Here is a 22,006-nt window from a genome sequence, read left to right on the forward strand (position 1 = left end):
CCCCCCCGCCCGACCTCACGCAGGCCCCGCCCTGCCCGCACGCAGCCGGGCCACCGAACGACCCCCAAGCCCCTGTTTGCCCCGTGCGCCTGCGCCCGCTGGGGGGCGCTCCCCTTCCACCCCGCACACCCGCAGGCGGGTGCCTCCTGGTCCTCCGCGATGGCAAAGTCGCGGCCCTGGCGCGCGCCTCCTCCTACCTGAGGACTGGCGAAGGAGGCGCGCGAGAAGGGCCGAAGGGACCGAACGGGGTCCTGGCATGAGCCAAGTGGCGAGAGGGCGAGCGGCCTCAGTAGATAATCCGGGCGCGGGCGCGCGCGCGCACGCACTCCCCTCCCTCGCTCCCTCGGTCGACTCCCGGCCTGAGCGCCCAGCCCTGCTGCCGCGCGCCGCCCGCTTCGCCGCGCCTAATAACAACGGCGTCCGGGGTCAGGTGGCCGCGCGCGGACAGGGCAACCATTGGCCCGGCGGGGAGCGCGGCGCGTCAGGATTGGTTGGAGGGCGGGGTTTCGGCGCGGACGGAGGCGGGGCTTAGAGAGAGGCGGGCCGGGCGGGGGCGGGGCGGGGGCGGGGGCGGGGACAGGCTGTGGTCTGCGCCTTTGTGCCTGGCGCGCGCTCTCCGCCCGCTCCGCTGCAGCGCCCGCTGCATCAATAATTCAGAGCGGCGGCGGCGGCGGCAGCGGTGGGTGCGGGCAGGAGGCGGCGGCAACAGCGGGGACTAAGCAGCAGCGGCTATGCATCCAAGTGCGGCTGGGCAGCCGCTGCACCCCTGAGGCCCGGGCGGGGCTCCCAGAGCTTCGGGCGAGAGGACGTTGGTCCCAGAGTGCGAGGAAGATCAGTAGAGTCCAGGGCGGCGTCGGCTGCGCTGCGCACAAAGCTGAGGAGGGGGCCTCGGAGCAGGGCTGGGGAGGGGGGCGGCTGGCGCTGGCAGCCCCCGGGGCGGGGGGCGGGGTGGGCGCCGGCGGCGCGATGCTGGGCATCGTGGAGCTGCTGCTTCTGGGGGCTGCGTGGCTGGCAGGCCCAGCCCGGGGGCAGAATGAGACGGAGCCCATCGTGCTGGAGGGCAAGTGCCTGGTGGTGTGCGACTCGAACCCCACGTCCGACCCTACGGGCACAGCGCTGGGCATCTCTGTGCGCTCCGGCAGCGCCAAGGTGGCTTTCTCTGCCATCCGGAGCACCAACCATGAGCCGTCCGAGATGAGTAACCGCACCATGATCATCTACTTCGACCAGGTGAGTGTCCTTCCTCCCGAGGCGTGCGGGCTGGATCGGAGGGGGTGTGGGACAGCGGAGGAAGATGTGATGTCTGGTCCTCGCCAAGGGCCCTGGGGAGGCACGGAGACCACAGCCCGGGAGGCACCCCGGTCTACTCCCCTTGGTTTCCGTCTCATTATAGGTACTAGTGAACATCGGGAACAACTTTGATTCAGAACGCAGCACTTTCATCGCCCCTCGAAAAGGGATCTACAGTTTTAACTTCCACGTGGTAAAAGTCTACAACAGACAGACCATCCAGGTCAGCTGCCGCCTGGGGGGGGGGCAGGCCCAGTCCTCCTTGGGGACCTCTAACCCCAGGGGAGTCAAGAAAGGGCTCTGAGGAAGGGGGAGGAGGAGGGAGAAATACAGCTGCTTGTGCTGCGGGCTGCTTGGAGGTGCAGACAGCCGGGCCTCGCTCTTCTGCGGCTTGGACTGTCCCTTGCTATCCCTGTCGCTGGCTTTCCTGGCCGTATCCCCACAGATGATTTTCTGTCTCAGCCCTCGGAGCTACAGGACTTTCCTACGGGACTCCGGGGACTTTCTAACATGTTTGTGAGCGCCCCAGACAGCTCCCACTTTTCTAAGCTTTCCCAGATTCCGGCTTTCAGCACCATGGACAATACCTTCGACTCCCAGCCCAGGAGCACGCCCCGAGGCTCGCGGGCCTTCAGCCTGCAGAAAGGACCCGGTTCCCCTAACCTGGCGCCCTGAAGGACGTCCCTTTAGGGGAGATTCTGGTTCACAGAACTCACAGCTCCCTCCCTGGCGTGTGTGGGGTAGAGAGAGAGGAGGGAGGGGGCGTGGAGACGTCCAGGTTTCCTTAGATCGCTGGGAGAGGCGGAAAGCGCCGCCGGGAAGAGAGTGCCGGGCCCTTGGCTGCGATGCCACCCTCCGAGGCGGGGCACGGCTGGATCTGAGGAGTTGAGCGCGTGGTTTGAGGACGAAGCGCCGAGTGCAGTTCCGCGGGCAGGGTTTCTAATCAGCCAGAAGTCTCGCCTCCCGTCCCCACGGTGTCGGGGTCACTGGGATCGGGAGGGGCCAGGGCTTCGTTGGTTTGTTTGTCTTGGCTATTTCGGAACGCCGGGAGCTGAGTTAGCCCGAGTTTCTCTTTCAGGCTCTAGGAAACAGGAGAGGTCAAAGTCTGGGGCGCTCGAGCCAGCCGCGGGCTCATTAAACGGGGTACTGCACGGCCAGCCTATTGCGATCGTTTGAGAAACTGGGATGAGTGAGGGTGACTCTCGCTCTGGGAGCAGATTCTGTCTCTCCCTCAGATAGGCGATCTTTTCGTTTCCACGGAGCCCGCGGCCGCAGGAAGCGGCCAAGCCCCTCTCCCCCTGGCTCCCCTCTCCCCAGGGCTTCCCGGCTTTCGTGGCGGCCAGCCCCGCGGAGGACCTCCACGTCTCCGCCGCAGCCTCGGGTGCCGCCGGGCTGGCCTGCGCCCCTTTCTAAACCGGCCTTTCTCTCTCTCTCAGGTGAGCCTTATGTTGAACGGGTGGCCGGTGATTTCTGCCTTTGCTGGTGACCAGGACGTGACCCGGGAGGCCGCCAGCAACGGAGTCCTAATCCAAATGGAAAAAGGCGACCGGGCCTACCTCAAGTTGGAGCGAGGGAACTTGATGGGGGGCTGGAAGTACTCGACCTTCTCGGGATTCCTCGTGTTTCCGCTCTGACTGGCTCACAGCCGGAATGGAGGCAGGAGAGGGAGTCCAAAAGAGGATGAAAGTAAGAGGGCGAGGAAGCAAGGAAGCGGCCCCGCTTGAACCCACCCTGCCCGTCCCTGTAGCTGCGCGGGGAGGCGAGGCGAGCACCGGCGGGCGGGCGGACCCCTCGGTCCGTTTCCTTTCTAAGAGAAGTAAATTCCGCTTAGCTATGCGTACTCCCATTTCCAAAAATAAACTCACCACTCCCATTCCAGTTGCAGTAATCAAGAACGCGACTGCTTGGTCATTGTTTCCGACTCCTATATTCAGGTTCCCAATCAGTTATTTAAAAGAAACTGCATTTAACTATATAAAGTGAAATCTCTCTCCGTATGCCCCCATTCACCCCACTTAGTGAAACCGGATGTCTCTCTCTCCTCTCTCTCTCTCTCTCTCTCTCTCTCTCTCTCTCTCTCTCTCTCTCTCTCTCTCTCTCTCTCTCTGTTTGTAGAGGGGGTAAGGTTTTTTTTTTTTTTAATTTTGAACGGGGAAGGTGGTTTTAACATGACAAGCATTGCTCTTCTTCACACACCCGCTCAAGAGTTAATTAGCTGAAGATGCTTTGTATCCTCGGCTGCTTGTTACACAAGAAAGGACTCACCTTAGTGGTGACTGGTTCAAAATATACATAAATATATATATCATTTGTACACGAAGAACTCTTCCCAGTGGAAACTGGCTGTATTTCGTATTTCTATGTCCTATTCGGAGTGATCGTGACACCCAAGGCTGCCTGATGTTCTGATGCTTGTCAGTGCCCTCGTGTTCTGTGGCTCCACTAACCGCAAGGAGGTTCTTCCGGACGCTTCCTCTTCCTCTGTAACATACGTGTGAATAGCCAAAATTTAATTTTGCTTTAATCCAATAAAGTCAAAGTGGAACTTTTATTTTATTTTTCTGAAACAGCTTTCTATACTCTGCATCTTCCCCCACCTTTGAGTTGGGGGTCGGGGTACTGGAGACTGAGGTTCAGAAAAGCGGCAGGCGACTTGGAGGAAAAAAAAGAAAAGAAAAAAAAAAAAACACCACGCAAACAGAAAAGGAGACAGGTGCAAAGGTTTCCTGGCAAAACTGGCCCTATGCACTATGTCTAAAGAATGGTCCTGCCTTCGTCTGTGCTCTCTCCTTCGGCGCTAGCCTAAGAAATCTGCCCCCAGTCCCGCTAGGCCCGACGTAGCCACGGGGCTGGGAGCGAAGTTTGGGTTTTTCTAATTCCAAAAGCATTCAGAATCGTTCCAATGGGAGGACCTGACCCAGCCTGCCCGGGCAACAGCTTTCCAGGATGTCCCCAACCTTCCTCGGATCCTCCATTCCCGAAGCAGCAGCAGTGTGCGTTCCAAACCACTGCCTACCGAACCCGGAGTCCAGCCGCCGGATCACCGGGAGCCCAAGTGACTGCGCTCATTCGCAAGACTTTTTATTCAAGAGGTTCGTCCAGGAGTTTTGATTGTATCAGAACAAAATGTGAAAGCAAAATTGAAATAAACGAGTTTGTTTTGAGTCTGGAAGGCTGACCCAATGGCTTTGGCAGCCCGGCACAATACAGCCGGGAAGCGCATGGGGGAAGGTAACTGCCTGGGATCCACCACCTGGGACGTCCTCTCGTTCTGGACCCTTTTAGAGTCTCCCCCCCCCCGCCCCCGCCCCCGCCCCCGCCCCGGGGGCCAAAGATTCAGGGTTGAATTAATTGGCTGGGAGAGTGGGACGGAGAAAGGGTTGGGGAAAGGGGGATTAAATAACAGCACAGCAGGAAGCAGTTCTCCGATTTACTACTGTGGCTTGCCTGAGTTAGAGATTCACAAAAGCTTGGGTCCCCTGTAGAATCCTGGATCCCTTTACTCCTTCTCTCTCAGTCCAGCTGGCCGTGGTCTATCTCCTGTAGCAGAAGCCAATTGCAGCCCCAGGGCCTGGGGGCCTGCAGTGCCACAGGTGGGGATCTTGGGGAGTGAGGAGCGACCTGGGTGCTTTTCTCTTTCTGCCCAACGGTTCCATATGGAGGATCAAAAGGGACGCACAAGAATTAAAACAAAAATAGACAAAACAAAGTAGCCAAAGTGGTAGCTTTGTTTGCAGTGTTCCTGCTGGGAAGGGGAGGTCAGGGGCAGCTGCAGCATGAGGGCAGAACTACTTCCATCAGTAGTTCTTGGGTGCAGAGCCTGTCCTTCAGACACGTGGAGACCCGGTCCGCTCCCGGTAGCAGAGGCTCTGAAATGTGCAGGTTGGTAGCCACCACCTTTCGAGCCCCACCGGGCTGCTGATGGGTGGTCCTCATTCTTCTTGCAGTCAGAACTAACCAGACTTTTATGCCCCTGGCCAGCATACTGGGGAAGCGCCTGGTTTTATAAAGCCAGGGAGGAATGTAAACATTTTCCCCAATCCCTCCTGCTCTGTAGGTCCAGGCATCCTCTGTTCCTGAACCTTGTCAGTAGGTGCTTTTGCCTTAGTTAATTAGTTCTGCCCAGAGAATGCAGTGATTAGGCTGGGTGTAGTCCTATGTGTCCGGAACTGAGGCTCACTCCTGAGTCTCAGATTTGGGACCTGCCTGGGAGCATGAGCCCTCAGGAGGAGAGGTGAACTTCCCCTGTGATGCTGCTCTGGTTCTTGGAGGAATGTCTCAGCTTCCCCAAATATTTGACATTGGAGATCCTGCTTAATCTGACTTCCTCCTCTTCTTCTTCCCCTACTGGCCCTTTCCTTTGCCATTTCTGTATCTACTTCCACACCTGCTGTTCTGCCCTTGATGATAAAGTGCACTTTCCCTTTCCCTTTCAAAGGCTTCTCCTATCCATGCAGAACCTATGAAATTTAGTGAAAGGCCACACTCCTGTCCCTTATGGTGCTGCTCCAAGGAGCATTCACAGCCTTTCCTCATCCTGTTCTCTAGCCAAGTATCACCAGGCCCAAACCTTCCCTTAGCCTGAGTGAGGCTATGGATAGCTTCCTCTACACCTCCATAGGCCTGGCCTGTGGTAACTGGACTGCTTCCCTCACCTCTTAGTGAAGGCAGAGTGAGAACTCCTTAGGTCAGAGGCAGGAGAGTCTATCTTGGCCTCAAAATTGGACTCCAGATGAGTCAGCCTCAGACTCCAAGGGAGGGAGTATGACCTGGGAGGTTGGCAACCTGGAAGGGAGCTAGGTGGGGAAAGGGAACAGAGAAGAAAGTGCCTGAAGGTAGTGGGGACTTCCTCCTGGCCCCAAGCACAGGATGGGATGGGCGGAGCCCGCAAGAAGGTAGAGAGGCTAGTCTAAAACCTGCCTCTCCCCTTGGTTTCCTTTAAAGCTTTGAAGCCTCTAAGCCTTGCAGATCTATGGCCTGCCTTTTTCTTTTGTCTAAATAGCACCAAAACGTTTTAGATCTCAGCCTCCAGCCATTCCAGGACCACCCCCCTAATTCAGCCTCACCCAGGTGTGAAAGACCCACCCATAGCCCAGGCCCCCTTGGTTAACTTCCTCTTCTCTCATTTCCAGGAAACCTTTACACAAATGGACAGAGCTCCCTTCCTTAGCCTCCATCTTGGATGTGTAGTCCACTCCCTCCCCTTTGTTGCCTCTTGGAGGCAGACTGCAGTGATCAGCACTCAGCTAGGCCTAGGGACACGAGGGGAGGAATGCCTGAAGGTTTCTAAGATACAAGGAGTTGGCCCTTCACGCTGAGCCAAGCGTTCTGGGCAGGACGGAGTGGACCAGGGCTTTCTGCAAAACAGTGTCAGTGTGTGCTGATCCTGTGCTGGCAGCCAGGCTCTGGGGCTGGGCAGCTGCTCTACCACCACTAGCAGAGCAGAGAGCACACACAGGGTATGCAGAGCAAGCTGAGCTGCATACTATGGCTTGGCTCCCTGTCTAGCTTATCTGTTCCTAAAGAGAACACAGTCACCCAGAGGGAGAGGAGGCTTCACCTTGGTGCTTAATTGTGGCCTTACTGAGTCGGGGGAGGGGGAGGCAGGGCAGGTGGAAGGAATGATCTTAGGTGGGTCTCAGGCCTGGGGCTCAGTGAAAACCAAAGACTCCAGCTTCAGCAATGCTACCTGCTGGCAGCTTCTGGTTTTACAAGTGACCTTGTGATACCCTCTCCCCACAATTTGACCTTATTTTCCAGGTGGTATAGCTTTTCTGATCCAGATGTCCTGGAGTCTAAGCCTTCTCCTCCAGTAACCCAGCTACCCCTCTCTCAGCAGGCTCTTCTTGAAGGCCTCATTCTACTACCATTTAAACAAAACCTCTTAACTGATTCTAGAGGAGCTGAAGGTCAAGTTCCAAGAAGCTCAGGCACACCACCCCGAAGCTAATTCCAGGGGGGAAAGGAAAGCTTCCCAGGGGACAGTTACAAAGGTCTCTGGTTCTTATTGAAGATACATGCACACTATTATACACTCTCTCAGAGCTTCAGTTTCCTCCTCTTCCAAATGGGACCATAATTTCTTTACAACAAGGTAGTTGTGAAAATGTTGCTGAAATTAGAAAATGCTCAACCCTGGTAGATGCAGCATAGATGTAGAGTAAAAGCATCAATAAGGAGGAATAAACACATGGCCAATCTCACCATAATAGAAACAGGACCCAGGAGAGCCCCACACTGAAAGGGGGAACACAGCCAGAGGGAAAGGGCACAGCACACATATGAACATGAATGATAGTGATAGGAAAAGGATCCTGGTCCCTTCTTTCACCTGCATACTTATTCCATCCCTGCTGCCAGCTCTTACCCCCTAAATACCTTCCATGTCTGTCCCTGTTGCTCACTTATTTGCACTGACCAGTGTGAACCAATGTTCTCCATCCCATGCTTTTCATTAGAAACTGAGCCCGGCTCCTGTATCTGTCCCTTTACAGGTATTCATCCTCTTCAAGGAAGCAGCGTTGTCCTCGGCTTACTTGGCTCAATGCCTCCATGATGTCCAGCGCAGAGCAAGTGTCCTGTGACAGTCACATGAGCAAAACCAAATTATGCCTGGCAGGATATGGACGCAAACTATGAAAGTATCCTTCAAGGGACTTCCAAGATCTCTACTCCCTTTACCTCCACTGGTAACAAGCACACTGATGAGAAGTACTTCCTGAATCTGGGCAGATAGGGAAAGTTTCCTGGGCACCTCTCCTTACTCTCATCTCTTCTTATTTCACTCCAAGTCCAGCCCATCTCCAGTAATCAGGAGCAGTAAGAAGAGGCAAATCTTAGATATATGGAGAGGTGTTGTTTGTTGGGAGGTTTTCTGTCTGAGAAAATGCTGGGCTCTGCATAGATGAGGCTGTCCATAAAGCTGTGTGGACCAGCCCAGAGACTCAGCCTGTGCTTTGTTAGAATCAGGGATAGACTCCCCTCTGTTCTGGGCAGCCAACAACCTGACCTCAGAGCTCAGCTGGAATTTTACCTCATCTCATTAGGGAATCCCCTCAAAGGACCACCTGAACTCTCCTATCCAGGTCACACCTTGACTGAAATCCTACTAGAGGCTTAGCTCTGGGAGGTTGGTCCCTGAAGTGTGTGCCATGCAGTGTATGCCTTGTGCCTGGCACAGTGACAAGGGTGGTAGTTGTTGCTTAGATGCTCTTTGAACATATGAGTGAAGACAAAATGGGCAGATGGATGGAGGAATTATTGGTTGTCTTGATTCACCAGACTGGGAAGTCCACAAAGGTGAACTCTGTAGCTCCCTTTTTTACAACTCTACCCTAAGTGCCTGGCACAGTGGCAGGAATGAAATCATGCATGAAAAAGATTTCCTTCCTTCCTTCCTTCCTTCCTTCCTTCCTTCCTTCCTTCCTTCCTTCCTTCCTTCCTTTCTTTCTTTTTTTTTCTTTCATCTTTTTACTTTGGCCATCATGGAGTTGGCATTCTAGGTCTCCTGCTTGCTAGGCAAATGCTCTACCACTTGAGCCATACTCTTAGTCCTTTAGCTATTAGTTTTCCTTTGTTGGAGTGCAATCCTCCTACTTCTGCACCTTAAGAAGCTGAGATTATGGATGTGTACACCATGTTTGGCTGAAAAGCATTTACCAAATGAACACTTTATTGCAGGTACTTTGGGCATGGAGCTCACTAGATTGTGAGATTGTAGAGTGTGGGTTCAGCATTGTGCTCCTATGGAGATCCTGTCTGTTTAACAACCATGCTTGTTTTAGGAGGGAATAGTCTTGAATCTGTTGTCTGTAGTTAACTCACTGTTCAAGTCATCTTTACATGCTGCTTGCCCTACCCTGTGCCCAGTATCCTTTGAGGACCTTAGAGGGCAAGAACCATGTTTTATTTTCCTTAAAGGAGAGAAACTCTCTCCCCTTTCCTCTTGCTTCGAATACTATGACTCAGCGCAGGCTGATTGGTGGCTTTAATAATCCAGGATCAAGCCATGGGTAGGTGCCAAAACCCTTAGAGATATCAGTAGGTAACAAAGGTCTGATGATGCCAGTTAGCTTGTGGTAAATGGTAGCCACACAGGTCTTGGGCATGATGGGGAGGGGGTTGCTCCCTGCTGGTAGTAGTCCACAGAGCCTGTGGGTTTTGTTCTAGTTGAAAGCAGAGTGAACTCTGAAATTTCTTCACGACTGTTTTAGAGCATAGAGGTAGAGTAAGAAACGTCTTCATGACTACTGTAGAGCAGAGAGGTAGAGTAAGCTCAGTTGGTTTCCTCAGAAGAAAATCAAAGGTTTTCCACACCTCACCTTTCTCCAGCGGGGAGTTCAGCCCAACGGAGAGTTCTCTGGGATGCTAGCTAGCTAGCAGCAACCTGCTTACTCAGGTGAAGCACTAAGAGCCCTTTCTTCCATCATCAGAAATTGCTGCACACTTTCAGGGAAACTTTCAAAGAGGGAAGAGGGAATTACTAACAAAGGAGAGGCAACTGGGCATCTCTTCCTCCCCAATTAAAAGACAGCTGTGTGCTCTGCCTAGATCTGGTGCTAGAAAGACTTTCCTTTGTATTCAGAGAGACTCAAAAATAAACTCCCAGGTGTATCCTTTGCCGCGAAGTTCAGATGATTTTATAATGATGGAGTGGTTCCCTATATGGTATCAAAATGCAGCTGACAAGGAGCCTGCTCTCTTTCTAACTCATCTTGATCATAGTTGGTCAATTTCAGGCTCAGCAATGTTGTTAAAGTTCTCTCTTCTTGAAAGAGTTCATTTCAGGTGAATGGCTTTGTTTGCTTATTGTATGTGCAACACCAATTGAGCCAAGGGCGCCGAGTCCAGTCACAGCTCATCCTCACATGGCAAGAGTCTGGTACGTGGTCTTGCTTCTCCTCTAAGCTTTTGATGTCTTCCAAGTGAGATCCTAGCTGTCAAGTTTGCCAGCACATGGTACTAAAACATCTCTGCCACCAATGAGTGATGTGCGGATCACTGAGGGTCCCACACTGTCAGCCATTTTCCTTGACTGCTTTAGTGTGTCCCTGCCCCTGTTATAAGAAAGAGGGATCTAGACTGGGGTCAGAAATAAGGAGTGGCATCACACAACCTGTAGGGTCCCATGCCAACCTGAATTCTGTGAAATGCAACTTTCCCTGGTGGCCATTAGGTTCTCACCTCTGAGAATTCTGCTGTGTAGGCCCATTTCACTGGGGTAGGGAAGGGTGAGGCGTTTGAGGTTGGGTATGATAGGTTACACCTGTAAGACCAGCTATACAGAAGACACAGGTAGAGGACTGAGGTGGCTCATTTATCTGATTAGCAAGTGTGAAGCCCCGAGTTCAAATTCCAGTACTACCAAAGGGGAAAAAAAAGAAAGAAAAAGAAAAAGGAAAAAAGAAAGAAGGAAAGGAAGGAAAGAAGAAAGATGGAAACTCTTAGAGCTGTGGCATAAGACAAGACTTTGAAGTCTCCTGAATCAATTTTTCCCCAGTGCCAGTGTATCTCAAAACAGAAAGCAAAGCACATGAGCCCTCTACCTGAGATCATCCATTGTGAGCTAGAACTCCTGACTCTGGCATTCAGGCCTTTGGGATCTGGTATCTGTGGGCCTCTAGAAATCATTCTAGCTTTTTCCTTGTTCTAGAAAATGCCAAGCTCTGTCAGTGGTAGAGCTTTTGTACCTGCTGACCCTCTGGGAGCAATTGTCTTCCATCTTTTACTTGTTAGATGACTATTTCCTTCCCTTCTTTGAAATCTGAGCCAAGTTACCTTTTTACCCTCTAATGTTGGGTTGCTTCTCCATTACCAGCAGAGCTCTTTTACTTAGCCCAGGTCTGTTCTCTTTATGACACTGGCAAATGCTAATTTATCTGTTATTTCTTGTTCTCGCTCTCCCTCTCCCTCCCCCCCCCCCTTCCCTAAGGACAGAGCCTTGATTTATCTTGGGTTACCTTTTGAGTTGGGAAGAAAGAATGGAACAGGAGGGCTTCGTTCATGTATAGAAGACTGAGTGACGGCACTGCCACTTAGCCATGTCCCTCGATCAGTCTCCTCTCTGGCTAAGAGCCCACTACCACCGGAAGCCTCAGTGGTTCCAAGGGGAAGTAGGCTGTAACCATGAGGTCATAAACGGGTGGGCTGGGAAGTTAGTCTTTCAGTCTATCTTTCAGAAGATGGGGCTTCTTGCTGTTGCTGTTGTGACAATTGGTTGATTCAGCTGAGCCACACCACTGTGCTGGGAAAAATGGAAGTTTGATGTGAATGATTGCATTTCTCCTACTGAAGTTCCCCCAGAACAGAGAAACAGAAATAAAACAGGAAGGAGCAAAGGGACCTTGGTCAGGGCCAGAGGTGCCAGCAACCAGGTTGTTATTGCCGGCACTGTAGCTCAGCTGTGGTGGACGGAGGGTGAGGACAAGGAGGGGAGTAGGCCTGATGAATCATGTGCGAGAGAGAAGGCAGTGGTTGTGAGAACAGCAAGATGAGACTAACAGATGTGAACTCCTACCCACCAGCCCTGACCGAAAACAGAAGGACCCAAGGATCTCACATTAGCACCCCACCACTGCTACCATGATTCCATTGGTCCCATAGAAATCAAGCACAGGGCCTGCCTTTCCCTCAGTCCAGCAGAAGGGCACCTACTACATGGAAGGACAAAAGTCAGGCATGCTTTTTGCCAGCATTAATTCTTCCTTCCTGTGCTATAAAGAGCCTCCCATTGTGCATCTCACTTTTCAATACATTTGGATTTCCGCCCTCCTCCCCCTTTTTGGCTAAGGTTTTTGTCTCCTAACCATCATCAGAGACCTTGAGTAAGAGAACACCAGCTCAGAAGTAGAGCTGGATTGGATAAGGCAAGCTTTATCATTAGGTTCATCTGGCTTCTTGTGGTTTCAGATGACAGAGACCTAATCCAAGCTGTTCTTTACATTAACCCTCCTCCTCAAATGAATTACTTCCCCCCAAAGGATTTTTTTTTGGTTGGTTGTAGGGTGTGAACTCAGGGCCTGGTCATTGTCCCTTAGCCTCTTTTTGCTCAAGGCTACTGCTCTACCACGTGAGCCTTGTTGCTATTTCAAAGAGTGGTTAATTGGAGATAAGAGTCTCTCAGGGACTTTTCCTGCCCAGCCAGCTTCAAACTGCAAATCTCAGATCTCAGCCTCCTGAGTAGCTAGGATTATAGACATGAGCCACCGGCGTCCAGCCCCAAAGGGTTTTGGATTCAGATATGGCTGGATCTAGGAGCTTGAAAAGGTCATAGCCTCTGCTTCTTCCCACATCCAGATTTATTTCCAGACCCTCAGTGGTTATACTTTGAATTCAACAACAACAGTCACACATTCATCTTGGCTAGCTTCCCCCAATTAGGAAGAGACTGTTTCCCCTGTCCCCACAGGGCCAACAAAAATTTCACAGCCAGTAGATAAGGAACTGACATAAGTCATGTGTGTTCCACAACAAATCTCTATAGTCACTGAAAAAGAAAAACAAACCAAAACAAAAAATAGAACCCAGAGCTACTTGGGCGGGCATGTAGCCAGCTTGAGGGAGGTAGGAGAGGGAGTAGGGAGGTAGCCTTATCTGGGAGCAGCTGTTACCCAACCCAAGGTATTGTTTGTGACTTAGCTACTTTTTGGCTGGGTGAATTTGGGCAAGGAGCTTAACAACTTTGAGCTTTACTATCCTTGTCTACTAGAATGAGTTGAGCAAAATATCTAACTCTAATAGGATTAATGAGATAATATCCATGAAAAGGGGAACTAGAATTTCTATGGAAGCCCAAAAGCAAAGATTTGTACTTCACAGATCACAGTGTCACTGGTCACTTAAACTTTATCTTGGGGGGGTGTGGCTCTGTAGCAGAGCTTTCCTAGTATATACATCCTGGCGTTATAAGAACACAGAGCTCAGCTTAATCTCTGTCAGAGTGTGAGATGCCTCCTTGGTCAGGACTCAGAGGCTCTTCTTTCCTCACAGTGAGGTTCAGCATGGCTGGTCCGTTTGTCAGGTGGTATTTCTTTGCCTTGCTGTGGAGCCAGCTAATAGCAAGGTGGGCAGACTCCTTTAGATAGTAAGTATATAGTAAATAGTAATGATTATGGTTACTCCTAAGGTAAGTTATCAGTACCCATGTAACCAGAATTCTTATGTAATTATATCACTAATGTTTTCCCCCTCCCCTTCAGAGAGCACAAGGTCCTGTGGCCTACTAATACACATTTGTGAATACAGTCATTTGGAGATCTTGTTAAAATGCCAGCTCTTTTTTCATCCCTTCTTCCCTCTCTCCCTCCCTCCTTCTTTCTTTCTTTCTTTCTTTCTTTCTTTCTTTCTTTCTTTCTTTCTTTCTTTCTTTCTTTCTTTCTTTCTCTCTCTCTCTCTCTCTCCCTTCCTTCCTTTCCCTTTCTTTCTTGTACTATTACTTTTGTCAGTTGTGGGGCTTAAAGTCAGTTGGAGTACTGTCCTTTAGCTTTTTTGCTTAAAGCTAGCACTCTACCACTTTGAGCCACAGCTCCATTTCCATCTCTCCCTTCTTCCTCCCTCTCTCCCTCCCTCCCTTTCTCTCTCTCTATCTCTACCTCTCTCTCTCCCTCTACACCCCCCTCTCTCCCTCTTTCTTATTATTTTTGTGCTTATTATTATTTTGTGCTTTCTTATTATTTTGTGAACTCAGGGTATTCTTGCTTTGCTTTTACATAAAATCTCAAGGTTTTTGCTATACTAGTTGAACCAAACTTCCACTTCTGTTTTTTTTTGCTAGTACATTAGAGATAAAGAGTCACATGAACCTTCATGACCAGGCTGGCTTTGAATTGTGATTCTCAGATCTCAGCCTCCTAAGTAGCTAGGATTAACAGGTATGAGCCACCAGTGCCTGGCCTAAAATGTCAATTCTTATTCTTGAAGTGTAGGGGCAAGATTGAGTTTTCTGTTCTAAGGAGCCCCACTGGAGTTTGCAGGCCATATTGAGGAGTGACGGCAAAGGACTGTGTGTATATTGTATCTCAAATACCAGTCCATACCGTTTTTTGTTTTTGTTTTTTAAGATAATTTACCTGGTGATCATAGAACAGAAAAGTGAGAAACAAAGATCATTTAAAAACATAATGACCACTAGCACTGGGTTCTGGTTTTTATGCATATGAACATTCAGCCACCTTCATTCTTCACTAACTCTTGCAATGTCTCTGATTCTAATTCTCCAGAAATCTTTGCAAAATTGTCATGGTATTTTATTGACTCCAAAGTCATGTCTACATCTATATCTATCAGAGAGTAATGCAGGGTCTGGTTGATCAGGCCTAAGTTATACTTTTCAGGAATAAAGAGCGTGGAGTAGGTTTAGTTTAAGCATGAAAAACTCTGTGCATGTGTGAGTACACAGGAGATTTGCAAACTCAAATAGAAAATACAGAAAGGGTCACCCAGCCTTGATCCCTGCCCTGGACTCATACTCAACTCTTCCCTCCACACGTTTACTTGCTTGGCCAGCTCCTGCTCAAAGAGGAATTCCTGGTCTTTCTCCCTGAGATGCACCCTTACCAGTATTTTCCATCATCTCTTAGTGGCAGCCTCATTTTAGTAGACCATTCAGACACATTGGCTAGAGACATCCTTGACTCCTCTCTTATAATCAATATTTAATCCATCAGCCCAGTTCTGTGAACTCCATTTTCAGAATAAACCCACCAGTCAATTGTTCCTTGGATCTAACAATCACCTCACTTGTGCTGGCTCACCCTTTTGCTTGCCCTCCAGCAACCACAAAGAAGTGAGTCATAGTAGTATCATGGCCAGATGGGTACCTAGCTCACTTAGAATATGACACAGCTCTGTATCTTGGCCTTCATGACCCAGTCACCCTCTGGTTCTCTAATCTCATTGACCTTGTGAAGTGTACTTGCTACTTCCGTCCCTGAAGACCCCGATTCTAAACCTCAGGGCTGGGTCCTCTAGCTCCTGTATCTTCATAAATTGTCCATGTGATTTTGATGTCCTGCTTACTTTGCAAACAAATGTTCTGAATACCTGGCCAGGGTTATGGTGTGGAGGTTATAAGTCAACCTTATTGTGTCAGTAATCTGGTGTTTCTGTACAGTTTTCAGGGGGCAGTAGAGAGGGGTGGGGGGGTGGGTAATCTGATATTACTCTATTGCTTTCCATGATGAAGTCTGATTATCCTGACAAGATCACCTGACAAGTATAATCATCTGACAAATGGAAACTGTGGCTCCCTTTGCAGGGGAGAGGGGCATGCTACCTGCGTTGGCCTCCCTTTTCACCACTCACCAGGATACCTGGGAGACTGTTTGGTGACTACATCCTTCCTTTTCTGCCTTGGTGGTGACAGCCCAGTATGGCACATTGTGTTTCTGTCTGGCTTCTGCACAGATAATGAAGTCAGCTTCACAAGGGCCCTTGTACCAACTGTACCAGCTGGAAAGTCCGCATACCTGACTCTTATCATTCTAATTTGGTCCTTCACACTGCCAAAGCCACCTTGTCTGCTGTCCCTTCCTGCTTTCTGCCATTCTTGGGCCTGCTTGTCCGCTTGAGTACAAGCACACAGATCCTTCTTATCCTTCCCTTACTCCCTGGCTGTGGAGCCCTCATTCCTATCATCATCCAGAAGCCCCCACCTCTCCACCTCCTGGACTGTTACTGTGACAGGCTCTGCTGCCATGTTTTTGTCAGGATGTCAGCTTAATTTCTAACTATATGAAACCTGCCAGGAGCCATCCCAGGCCCTAGTTCCTAATCATCCAGAGTTCTGTTCAGACACTGTGGTTGCAAGGAAGAGAAACTGGTTATTCTAAGCAGGAAAAGGATCTCTTCAAATGCCCGTGGGAAGCTTACAGAATCAAAGAAAAGGACAAAGAAGTAGTTCATGAGGAGGCAGGGAGCAGGCCAGCTCTGAGGTAGGAAATCTAGGGACAAGAAGTGATGACAGTGCCCTCTTAAGCCCATCTTCACTTTCCATTCTTACATCACAGGCTCAGTGTCCACATCCCTGGGATATAGGGGTGGAATATCCACAAGCTTACTCTTCCAGAAAGGGAGGAACTGACTTCTGGATAGTTTTTTGTGCAGAGGCTATAGATCAACAGGACATGCTTGTTCATCAGCTTGAGGTGATTTGGGAACAATGGGCTCTTGGGCCACATGTCTAGGTGCTAACCTAGGGCTGCTCTGAGCAGCTGGGCTGCTTTCAGCAAATAATTTATGAGTGTGGTCCAGTCCTGAATTTTCTCATCAGAAAATGGGGATAATAATAATTCTTCCATCTTAGGATGGCAGTGAAGTTTATTAAGTGATCCATGTTAGTAAGATACAAAGGAGTGTGTCTGCACGCATGCCTACTGATATTGGGGTTGTCACCAATGCAAGCACTCTGATTGGGTTTTTGTGTATCCCTCACCCCCTGTGGTTTATCATCCTCTCTTCCAAGGTGGGTACCATCTGGTCAGATGGAAGAAAGCCTCAGGTGTTTCCTGGCTTAAGTTCCCCAAGCAAGGGGTGGAGGAGGGACAAAATATTGACCAAGAGCTGGGCTTTGGTGGAAACTAGACCTTGTTCAAGTCTCGATATGCCATGAACAGGTATGTGGATAAGTGGAGGACCTCCAAACTGCATAGGAAATGGGATAATAAGAATCTGCTTCCTGGGCCAGTAGGAGGATCCATTCTTATGTGTGACAGCAGGAATGAAGCCCATGCTCTCAGCCAGACAGTGGTCTAGGTGCTCAGATGACAGACACAGTCCTGTCTGCAGGCTAACAGGCCCATCTCAACCCAATAATCACAGAGTTGCAGAATGATCAAAAGTTAAAAATCCTGTGGAAACCTGCCTACCTCAGGAGCTCTTAAGTGTTTAGAAAGCTGACTTTGAACTGAGATTTGTAGTTAGGAATTACATAAAGTGTGAGGGTATGTGTGTGCACGCACATGTGTGCGCGCACGCATGCATGCGGTAGCACTCCAGGCAGGAAAGTGTGAGTTTCCAGGTGGCAGGTAACAGCTGTGGGAGTTTTGGGGCTGGGGGTGCAGGTCTGGAGGCAGGATGGGGATTTTGGTCTTCCTTCCCTCTAAGAGTAACTGGCTTCTGCTGGATGCCAGGCTGGCTGCTGGAAAAGGAAGGAAGGAAGGAAGGGAGTGGAAATATTTAGAGGGGGACAAAGCTGTGGCAGCTATCAGGCTTAGAGACAATGGCAGTGACACCAGAATAATGACAGAGATTGGGAAATGATAGATAGACTTGGCAACTGATCTAGGCCTGGGTGTGGGTGATCATATGCAGACTAGAGAGAGTGGTGTCAGGGATGGGCTCTGATTTCCATATGATTTGTGGCCATGCCACAGATGGCCAGCAATGCCACTTTCCAAGGGGAGAATGAGAAGGAAACTTTGGCCTCTGCATGTTAGGTATGTCAAGGAGCACTGAGCAGAAATGAGCTGGCTGAGGGGAACATGGATCCATCAAGGAAGCGCTTAGCTTCCTTGTCACTGCAGACTTAGATGATTATTTCCTATATATATGTGTGTGGGAGGGAGTCCATGTATATGTGTGTTTTTATAGGTGCATGCTTATAGTGTCTGTGCTAGTGTATATTAAGTGGGAGGGGTGTCTGTGCATATGTATATGTATCTGTCTGCATATGCCCGTGTGTCTCTGTGTTTCTATGTGTGCACACATGCATGTGAGGTGTTTGTGGGAGTATGTCCCTATGATTATAAAAGTGACTATATGTGCACATGTGTGTGAGCAGATAGATGCACATCTAAGGAGAGAGTGTGCCTATGTGTCTATGTGTATCTGTATTTCATGCCAGTGTTTTTGAGTGTGTGTGCATGCATTTATATGGGATGCTGTATATAGCTCTATATGTGCCTATGTGTATCAGTGTGTGCATGTGTGTGTGTCTGTGTGTGTGTGAGCACACACACACATTACGATAGCTGAGTCTACCCTCCAGGCTGCTGCTATGATTGGCTTCTGGTGGATTGAACCTCCCCTCCTACTGGGACTTGTTTATCTGATCACCTCCTCTTGTCACCTAATAAAGGAAAGGATCCCAAAGGGGTTATGTGAATGTGGGGGCTGGGGGAGAGCCGAGTCTGAGGCCCAGAAGGGCATCGTACTAAGCACCTCACACCTCTATCCAAACACACAAACAATTCAAGCCTGACACTTTGATTGAACTTAATTTCTTTCTTCCTAACACCTTCCCTGGAAGAATTATGAGCTCAGTTTCCCCAACAGCACCAGGGGGAGGACAATATTGGCAATGACATAAAAGCTGAGGAGAGAGGGGAGAGCAAAAGATGGAGTGTTTATCCTAGCAGAGTCCTGGAACGCCAGCCACCTCCTGAGCAAGACTGAGAAAAGCCAAGGGCTTTAAAAATAGAAAGGCTTAACTGCTTCAGGTGGGGACAACAATCCAGACGAAAGCTGGTCCTGATTCTAAACAAGCAACTGATCCCCAGTGAGAGAGGCCCTGGGCTTGAGATTGGAGATAGATAATATCTGGGCAGGAGGCGATGGGGCTGAACTACACTCTAGTCCTGGGCTTTGTCTTCGAATGTGCAAAGGTCTCCCTGGGCTCTGAAGAGTGGGAGCCCAGTCCAAGGGGACAGGTGGGTCCCTTCAAGAAGAAAGCAGTTAGCCAGGAGATGGTAAAAAGCTGTAGGACAGTCTCTTTCAGAAACAGATCATAATGCTGCTGTCATCTCTAAAACAATTCCCCAAACTGCAATTCTCCTCTTATGCAATGATGGTAGGGCAGGTGTTCCGGGAGGCTTTAGGACTTCTGGGATAAATGTAAGCGTATATGTATATGCTCAGTGCCATGGTAGAGACAGAAAGAGATACTAACATTCCCAGCAGATCTTGGTGGAGGTGGAGGGCTTCAGGGAGGAGTTGAGTTTGTTTTCAATGCCTTTGTTTTTCAGAACTGTTCTAGATTTTGAGAAAAATTGAGAAAACATCATAGAGATCTCTACTTGGTTTATCCACTGTTACCTTACATTAAAGTGATGCAGTTTTTCACAATTATGAGCCAATGTTAATAAACTATGACTAACTTAAGTCCATGTTCCATTCAGATTCCTTTGGTGTCTACCTAAGATCTGTTTCTTTCCTAGGATCCCTCCCATGATACCACCATGTGTTTAGACATCTTGTTTCTTTATGCTCCTCTTAATGGAGACATTTCTCAGAACTTCTCTTGTTTTTGATGACCTGAATGTTGTTTGTAGGGTGTCCTCCTATGGGAATTTGTGTAGTATTATTCTCGTGATTAGATTGACACTAGGGATCTGCTCATTCCAGTTTGTCAAACATATATCCCATAAACACAATAAAGGTCACTATTGACAGCGATCTTTGTCACCTGAGCGAGGAAGCGTGTGCCAGGTTCACCATGGTGATGTCCACTCCTGACCTTTCTGTACTGTGTTCCATGGCAGGAAGCCATTATGCACAGGCTATGCTTGAGGCCTGCGGAGTTCTCCTCCTTGAGAGATGAGAGCATAAATTACTTATCATTCTTTTGCGAGGGTGATTTGTCTCTTCTTGCTCATTTACTTATTCAGTCACTTTTTTCTAACAGCATGGACTCACAGATATGTATTTTACACTCTGGATTATAACATTTTTGCTTAAAATTGTTCTAGCTTTAGGCATCAGGGAGCCTTTCAGTTGGTAGCACTGTCCGCCTGACATGTCATCTTCAATGGATTTTAAAAAAATTTTTGGAACTTACTTTCTTTTTGTCACATCAAGATGTTCCAGGCTCATCTTGAACATTTTCTGCTCCAGTCTTGGAATCAGCCATTTTTCTAATGAGTCCTGGTTCTCTTTATTGAAGAATAGTATTGGAAACTGATGTGGCTCAGGTGTGGATCCCAAGGGTTCATTGACCATTAGTGTAGTGGATTGAGAAGTGAGACCTTGGGGCTTAGGCAGGCCTTTAGGTCATTGTGGGGGGGAGGGAGGGTGGCCTTGAAAGGGATAATGGGAATCCAGATTGAGATATGATTGAGATGTGATTGCTGCCTCAATATTTCCTCACTCACCTGGCTTTTGCCACCTACCCTCCACACCCACCAACTTAGGATCTTTGCCAGAGCCAAGGACAGCAGCATGCTCATGACCTCCAAACAGAACTAAATAAGTCTCTTCATGAAGCAACTTGTCTCAGGCATTTTGTGACGGTAACAAAAAAGTGAAGTAACCCAGAAATCAAGACTTGAGCCCTGTGGTCATTGCTATGTGGATTCATTGTTTACAGGCCCATTAAGCTCACAGAAATAGAAAGTATATGTGTGTATACTAACTTGTGAATATACATATATTCTATACATAGCCATCACTGTATTAAGCTACAGATAAGTTCATAGCAATGGTTTCAACACTACTAATTGGGCCATTCTAGCCTTTACCTCTTATTTATTTATCTGTGAATTCCTACTCTGACATTAGAAAGAGGCCTTTTCAACACCCATCATCATTACATCTAAATAGTGGTCTTAGAACTGCTCATCTACAGCCATGTAGAAAATAATTTCAGCCGTAGTGCTCACATCAAGCTCCTCCTGCCTTTAACATTATAGACTCCACTCATTTCCAACATTTCCAAAGTACGCACTTTTTCTCCCTAAGTCCTTCTCCATGCGGGACACTTATACTCAAGATGCTAGTTTCATATCTTGCATTCTTCCCTAGAATGACCCAACCATATATATGTATATATATGTATATATGTGTATATATATATATATATTTGGTAATACTGGTGGAACTTAATGCTGGCTGAGTGAACAAATAAGGAGCAAGTGTGAGGCTCTGAGTTCAAATCTCAGTACTGCCAAACAAAACAACAGCAAAAAAGGCCCCTCCTTTGAGTTGAAAACATTGTTTGATTTTTGTTTGACAATAATAATTGTACATATTTATAGAATACAATGTATTTCAATACACATGTACTTTGTAGAATGATCCAATCAGTTTAATTAGCATTTCTATCTCCTCAAATATTAATCATTTCTTTTTGGTAAGAACGTTTAGTTATTTGGATATATGCAATACATTATTTCACTTTTTACTTATGAACATTCTTTTTTTATATTCTTATATATAAAGCAGATTTGTTTTCTTTTTCTTTTTCTTTTTTGGTTGGTTGTAGGGCATAAACTCTAGGCTTGGGCACAGTCCTTCAGCTCTTCAGCTCAAGGCAAGTGCTCTATCACTTGAGCCACAGTGCCACTTTCAGTTTTCTGGTGGTTAATTGAGATAAGCGTCTCACAAACCTTTCCTGCATGGTCTGGCTTTGAACCATGAACCTCAGATCTCAGCCTCCTGAGTAGCTAGAATTACAGGCATGAGCCACCAGTGCCTGGTTTAGAGTGATTTTTTAATAAACAGATCAAATTGTATGTTGTCTAAAAGAAATCTGCTTAGTCAAGCACTGGTGGCTCATGTCTGTAATCCTAGCTACTCAGGAGGCTGAGATCTGAGGATCACAGTTCAAAAGCCAGCCCAGGCAGGAAAGTCTGTGAGACTCTTATTTCCAATAAAACACCAGAAAAGTGGCGTGGTGTTATCTCTCAAGTGGTAGAGCACTTGCCTTGAGCTGAAGAGCTCAGGTACAGCACCTAGGCCGGGAGTTCAAGCCCCATAACTGACAAAAAAAAAAGTCACTCTAGCA

At 48.6% G+C, this 22,006-nt stretch overlaps 1 protein-coding gene and 1 long non-coding RNA gene across 2 annotated transcripts; one reads left to right on the top strand and one right to left on the bottom strand.

Moving 5' to 3' along the window:
- The first annotated feature begins 966 nt into the window (after nucleotides 1–966).
- On the top strand, nucleotides 967–4,418 carry Cbln1 (cerebellin 1 precursor). The gene is made up of 3 exons (XM_070011945.1): nucleotides 967–1,230; nucleotides 1,394–1,513; nucleotides 2,727–4,418. Exons 1-3 carry the CDS (start codon nucleotides 967–969, stop codon nucleotides 2,922–2,924), a joined length of 582 nt encoding a protein of 193 aa, XP_069868046.1. The 3' UTR covers nucleotides 2,925–4,418.
- Nucleotides 3,454–11,345, bottom strand: LOC138820257 (uncharacterized). Its single transcript, XR_011369800.1, has 3 exons — nucleotides 11,250–11,345; nucleotides 7,709–7,868; nucleotides 3,454–3,771 (listed from the first exon to the last, which is right to left on the bottom strand). It is a non-coding gene; the product is annotated as an uncharacterized lncRNA (long non-coding RNA).
- Nucleotides 11,346–22,006: the final 10,661 nt, after the last annotated feature.

This window comes from Dipodomys merriami, unplaced genomic scaffold, assembly GCF_024711535.1.
Source record: "Dipodomys merriami isolate MVZ:Mamm:240054 unplaced genomic scaffold, mDipMer1.0.p SCAF_85, whole genome shotgun sequence".
Lineage (NCBI taxonomy): Eukaryota > Metazoa > Chordata > Mammalia > Rodentia > Heteromyidae > Dipodomys > Dipodomys merriami.

Bases quoted from the DNA above. Each gene is read 5' to 3' on its own strand.
- Cbln1 (XM_070011945.1), top strand. From the start codon at position 967: ATGCTGGGCATCGTGGAGCTGCTGCTTCTGGGGGCTGCGTGGCTGGCA. The intron at 1,231-1,393 runs GTGAGTGTCCTT...GTCTCATTATAG, and splicing joins TGATCATCTACTTCGACCAG to GTACTAGTGAACATCGGGAA. The intron at 1,514-2,726 runs GTCAGCTGCCGC...TCTCTCTCTCAG, and splicing joins ACAACAGACAGACCATCCAG to GTGAGCCTTATGTTGAACGG.